Source organism: Brassica napus, chromosome A9 (assembly GCF_020379485.1).
Source record: "Brassica napus cultivar Da-Ae chromosome A9, Da-Ae, whole genome shotgun sequence".
Classification (NCBI taxonomy): domain Eukaryota; kingdom Viridiplantae; phylum Streptophyta; class Magnoliopsida; order Brassicales; family Brassicaceae; genus Brassica; species Brassica napus.
The window spans coordinates 13076913-13083457 of NC_063442.1; the positions used below are offsets into that span (position 1 = coordinate 13076913).

The 6545-nt window shown below is 33.1% G+C and overlaps 1 protein-coding gene and 1 long non-coding RNA gene across 3 annotated transcripts; both read left to right on the plus strand.

Moving 5' to 3' along the window:
• On the plus strand, positions 1 to 559 carry LOC125577899. The gene is made up of 2 exons (XM_048740002.1): positions 1 to 348; positions 425 to 559. The coding sequence occupies exons 1-2, from the start codon at positions 78 to 80 to the stop codon at positions 502 to 504; spliced, it is 351 nt and encodes a 116-aa protein (XP_048595959.1). The 5' UTR covers positions 1 to 77; the 3' UTR covers positions 505 to 559.
• Positions 560 to 868: 309 nt separating this feature from the next.
• Positions 869 to 2644, plus strand: LOC125577900. Of its 2 annotated transcripts, XR_007316298.1 has the most exons (3): positions 900 to 999; positions 1075 to 1146; positions 1230 to 2644. It is a non-coding gene; the product is annotated as an uncharacterized LOC125577900 (long non-coding RNA). The 2 variants fall into 2 exon arrangements; XR_007316297.1 differs by having other exon boundaries at positions 869 to 1146.
• Positions 2645 to 6545: the final 3901 nt, after the last annotated feature.

Consider the following 6545-nt stretch of genomic DNA (forward strand, 5'->3'; position numbering starts at 1 on the left):
TTTAAAATTGTCTGTGGCCCATTTGAAATCGTTTTGCTATCTTCTTCGATGGTCTCCGACGATTCCCTTCCACAGCCATGGTTTCCACTCTCTCCAAATCTCTGTATTTGACCTATTCTGATGCCTGCATCTCTCAATCTGCCCTTGCGACTGATTCTGCCTCTGCGACTCTAACTCTGTCGCTTCGCCTCCGCCGCTTCGCCTCCGCCGCTGCTTCTCCGACTACTCCGCTGTGCGTATACTCCTGTGCCCGCGGCTCCAGATCTCCTCCTGTTCTTCATTATCCTATGCGACTTCAGATCTCTTTCCCTTTTCCACAACTAGGTTTAGATGGCTCTTATACTCGAGGTAAACGCAACTCTAAGTCGGCATGAGAACATCTTACGTTATTAGGTTTAGTAACTTTTCTGCTCCACTTTCTCAGGCTTCTACAACACTTTCATTCAGAATATATCACCTACATGGAGTTCTAGCCACATCTCATCGTTTAGGAATTGTCATTGATACCGACCTGGGTAAACTTCGTTCGGCTCTCCAAGAAATTGTGAATCCATATGAGAATGCAATCTTTGTTATTGGCAAAACGTTGGCTCCTTCCGATGAACACAACTTCATCTCCTGTTTCGGCTTTTTCGACTGTGAGTTTGTTTCCCAAAACAATTTCATCTTCAATTTTGACTCACTGTGTTCTTTTTTCATCATTATTCAGCTACTACCCATGGCGAGGAAGTGTTCAGTTTGCACAGTGACAATTCTTCCAAGCCATGGCTTTGAAGATGTCTTACCATGTTACAGAGGATTCACACCTAACTTTCTTTTATCAGGTATTTTTCTTTTCTTTAGTAACATCTCTACCTTCAGTACCAAACAATCAAGATTTTGAATAGCTTTTGTTGAAAAGGGCCAATATCGTATGAACTGCTCATCGATGCTGCTGTCGACATTGTTGAACAGAGCAACCGCCAGTTTCATGTTCTGGTGATTGGCGCCGATGGGCATGTAAAGTTTAAAGTTTTTAAATAGAGAAAACAGAGTATGAATGCTTAATGAGAAGGCCACATTCTGAATGTGAAGGGACTGAGATGTTTCGATATGGCCTAGGGGGAACTCAGACAACAAGAGAAAGCAACTATTTCTTAACGTAAGGTAAAAGAACTCTTTTTTTTTCTTCATTTCGGCAACTCTATTTTTCCAGAAGCTAATTCTCTGAAGTTCTTCTCACAATTCAGCTCATATGCCGATTGTTTTAGTAAGTGTTGGAGACGGGCCATGGGCAGACATGAGGAAGATGGGTGACCTTATCCCTAAGCGTGTCGATCTTTCAGGTATCATCTCATCTCCAATTTCAGTTCCATTTGTATCCTTTTTCGATCTTGATCTGCTCTCTGCAAAGTTTCTGAATTTCACAGAGATCATGAGAGAGGGACCATCAGAGTTAGCCAAAGAAAGGGAACTTTCTCTTACTGATCTAATTTGTGATTCAGATGAAGAATGGATCCGAGGAGGGTAAAGATGTTTTCATCATTCACTTCCAACTAAAAATTTATTAACAGTTCAATGAACACTTTCTGTTTTATGTTGCAGGGCAGATGAGGATGTACGTCATTTCTGTATTTTTGTGTTTAACACACTAAAGAATTTACAAGCATAAATTATGTGTAAGACTTTGTAGACTTCCTACGAGAACAAAATTATTAACTTCTATTGTTGTCAAGAAATATGATATTATCAGTTATTTAATAATGATCATTTTTGAGCCGGTGCTAACTTTCTGTGGAGTGAAATTAAAAAATCAGTGGACTGCCTTGGCTTGAATGCTTATTGAGGGGATTAATATTTGTTTCTAATGAATCGATAGTCTCTGGAGCACATGAATTTTCTAAGCATAGTGATGGAGTTGGGAATGAGCTGTAGCACCCGGTGTCTCAGTATCTGCGAGATATCAGCATGCAGCGGTATGAAAACTTCTTCTTCTTTGGTTCTCTTATCTCCATCAGAATAGTTAAATTGTTTGATGGATTATTTAGTTCTTTGTAAATGGAAAACTTCATGTGTCCGGCGACAAGAAGCAATATAAATTTGCCAGCTGATGTTTGACAAAAGATGGCATCACAACAACATAATTACAAATTGTTGATACTTTAGGGTGTTACTTGATGACCTATTAGTGGCTGAGGATCTTGCCTCTGTAGAGACAACCTATGATGCTTCTCATGCTGTTCGCTATGAAGACGCTTTGTCCTGAACCTTTCAGAAACTTAAGAAACACAGGCAGGTGAAATTTTGATAGGTGTTGCAGTACCGTGAGGATCCTGTCAAAGCTTTCGCCATGCGAAACCAATGGTCATGAAAGTGGGAGTTGAAGTCGTCTTCAAGCTGGGTCTGTTTCCGCAGACACAGCATCAGGACAGTTTAGCGGAATCATTTGTGAATCCCACACTGGCAAAGCTTTTTACGAGACTTATTATAACTCGTGATGTCTTAACTCTTGAAGAGCCGGCATGCTTTGACCACGAACATATGTTTTTTCATTGGGGTGTTCACACTACGTCTTAATGTATACTCCATAAGTCCCTAAAACAATTACTTCGAACCTAATTTTTGATTATACGAAACAAAAATAATGATATTTTAAAAAGCTGTTTGTTGTCGTGCTACGTTGAATTAGTAACAGTTGCTTCTCAAACAGCTAATCAAGACAATCTTTTTGATATTTTTGATTGTCTTTTGTCAGACTCTAAAATCTATGAAATATTTTTAAATTATATATCAATCACATGTTAGTGTTTTCCTATATAAAAATTGTCAAAAAGAATAGTTGGTGGATGTTGACCAAAAAAAAAAGAATAGTTGGTGGATGATTTGATGAACGTCCACATTTTATTCAGGGTAAATGAACACCATTTCAATAACAAAACTTTTAATATAAACCCAATGTAAGCAATCATCTTTCAGCGACATATGTATGGCCTTAATGATGTCTCTGCGGAACTGCAAACTAGATTCTTCAGTGACATGAACTTGTGGAATGTTGAGTTTTTGATGATATACATGTATGGTATTATAGAACCCTGGGTTTTAAAAAGCGTGCCTTAGGGTTGCTAAGGCTTATTAGAATCTATATCTCTCTTTCTGGGAGGAACACAGAGCTTGATGTAATCATAACACGAGAACTCGAGAAGGTTTACCATGCTTAAGTTGTTTGTTGAACTAATTGTATTTTATTTTCGATCTGATTTCTACTATGTTTGTTTGTTCAGTATTTGCAAGTTGTTGGATTGTACGAGGATAAGGAGGAAACATGTAGAAGGAAGGGATTCTGGGGAGTCTTAATCAGTTTATACTACTTTGTAACTATAAGAAATTGTGCTTATAGATATTTCGTTTATGGTTATGATAAGGATTGAATGATCACCTGCTTCATCAGACAATGCAGAGCAGTAGAGATATTTACTTCCGGCTAGGGGTAACCATAAAAATATATAGAAGATTAACTTTGTTTTATTCTCTTTTTTTATTTGTGCTGAGAAGTGGGAACTCTTTCATGTAAAATGATAAGGGATGCCGTGAATTGGTTGAAAGCTATGTGTTTCTTTGTTATGTCTCACATTCCTCATAACAAAATAAAAGACTAATCTATAGATTGCTATAAATTTCTGAATATTAATATTTTGCATTACTATAATAAAAATAAATTTACATAAATGTAATTCTATAACTTTAAGGAAAATAAAAACTATTTTCACATTAATTAGAGATCACGCAGTATAATATAAAACTAGGTGTTTTGCCGGCACATGTGGGCATAATTTTCTTATCAATAATTATTAGTTTATATCTTATTAATCTAAAACCAGCATGATAAGTTATTATATATGTTTTCAGATAGTTAAATCAAACATCAAAGTATATATTTATGTCAAATATTTTATCAAAATATATACTTATTATTGTGTAATTTTTTTTTTGTCATCAACAATACAGACTCATATTTGTGTAATTTTTTTTTAAAACACTCATATCTTAGAAATAGTTTAGAAAATATCTTTATATAAATTTTTTTTCTTGAATAATATTTAATTATAATTTTTTGTATCTATTTACCTTTTATAATAAAAATATTGTTTTCATATAGCAACAAAATATATATAAGAATTATCTGATTTTTAAAACTTTTGATCATTTTATTATATTATTTTAGAATCAATTATTTAATATTAATATAACATATAAATTTTATATGATTAAACAAAATTTAATTATATATAAAATTCATTAAGGGTATTGTTTTAATTAACACATTAGCGAATCAGTTAGAAATTAATAATAAATCAATAACCTAGCTAAAAGTCTAAAACCTAATAAAATATGACAAATAAGAGAAACTAACTAAATTTTAATATTAAATAAAAAATTTAATATTACTAAAATAAATTTCATTTTATAATATATATAATATTAATTAATGGTATTTTTTAAATTAATAAATTAGTGACTTAGCTAAAAATAAATAATAAATCAATGATTTAGCTAAAACCTAATAAAAACATGACAAATAAGCAAATTTACTAAAATTATGGATAATATAAAATATAATTGATTCTTTAATACAAAATTAAAATAAGAGTTTTGTTAAATCAAACATAAGTCTGCCGTATCGGTGTTACAAAAAAAAATCATTAATAGTGTCGTAGGAATTACGTATTTTCCATTAGCGAATAAAATTTAAGGATAGCTCAACGTATAGACGAGATTATGGAGATTGATATGGGAGTTGAGGTAAAGGAAACAACTGTTCCTCGGCAAAGAAATGCCCCTGCTAGATATCCTGGATAAATGAAAGAGACATATCTGGACTTGGCTTTGTGTTAATGGATGGTGACTTCCCAATGCTGTTTGGAGCAAGGGCCGATATACACACACCAAATCACCACTGTAAGCGGAAGCCGAAGGTTTGCTATGGGTAATGAAAGTGATACTGAAGTTTGGACATATAGAGATGGTCTTTCAATCGACTGTGAACAACTGGTTATACTCATTCAAAAGGAGGAAGATTGGTCTGCGTTGGACTCGGAGCTCGACGAAATACAAGCTGTATCTAAAGAATTTTATGAACTTTCTATTGCTTATATTCCTAGATCTTTAAAATTCTGTACGCGTAACCTAGCAAAAGGTGTCCGATCACGCGCACTCGATCAGCTTTTGAAAACCCTTTTGCACCAAGTTGGCTAGCCCCACAAGCTAGCATGAGGGTGCCAAAAAAAAAAGAGAATAAAGTTGAAAGTGAAACTAAATATTCCAATGAACAAATTTATCAGAAGTCCATATTTACGTGGATGTATATATGGGACAAACAATTTTTTTTAGACAATTATAGAATATAGTCACGAAAATCAATCCTAAAATATATAATCTAAAAAACCATTTAAACAAACCATCAAAATTTTCAATATTACACCAAATAAGTATATAAAGACCATCTATATTCTCTTCATGTATAATGTGTTGTGGTAAGATTCAAAAAAATTAACTTACTTTACAGTAAAAGAAAATTAGATTTTTAATTCCAAATTTACAGTAAAAACATAAAATTTTATAAAACTAAATAATTGACATAATAGTATTAAAATATGAAAAAAAAATCAAAATACTATCCGCGCGTAGCGCGGACAACGACCTAGTTTTTATAATTGGAGTTGGTCTTCGGCTCTTTCTCTAGCACTTTATTTTATTAATATTGGTTTAAAACCATTACATTATTAAAAAATATGAAATAAAAAGAAAAAAAAATAATGGGTTTTCCCACAATGGAAATAGCATATATAATCTTTAGTGACAACTGACACGTTGACAATATCATAACAATCTTATTAAGCTTTAAGTTAATAACTAGACGTTCTCGTATCTACATAATCCCGCAGACTACTAATACCTTTAAGATGACATAACATTGGTCATGATTTAGAGAAAAATTTTCTTTGATTGTTTTTTTTTAGTTTTGTTGATTATTAATTTAGGAAGCCACAAAAAATAATATGAAAGCAAAACACAAACCATAACAACCTAAATCTTTAAACGGATTACTAGAGATAAAAACTTGAACACCAAAACCCAAAAAAAAAACTTGACGGCATTGTTGCAGCATCGGTGAATATAAGCAAACACTTTACACCGAGAACCATTGTTGCAGCATCCACTGTTGTCTATCAAAAGATCGAGTTATGACTCTTCGCGTTCAAACACAATATCTTCCAATAAAAAGACCTCTAGTAGATTTATGATTAAAAAACATCAAATTATCGCAGATGCAGCCGAAAATCACAAACGAAACATCTTCACTTCTGGATCTGCCAAAACCAGAGCTAAATTTGAAAAGAAAACATTATCATGACATACGGTAGATTTTTAAGATCTGACATTAGATCAAACTCGCACAAAAAAATACAAACAAAAAGCACAACGCTAGAATTTAAAAGCTATCAGACTTTGGCCAGAAGCGATAAAGACAAAACGAATGAGCAAAAAACTAGAAAAGACCAACAATG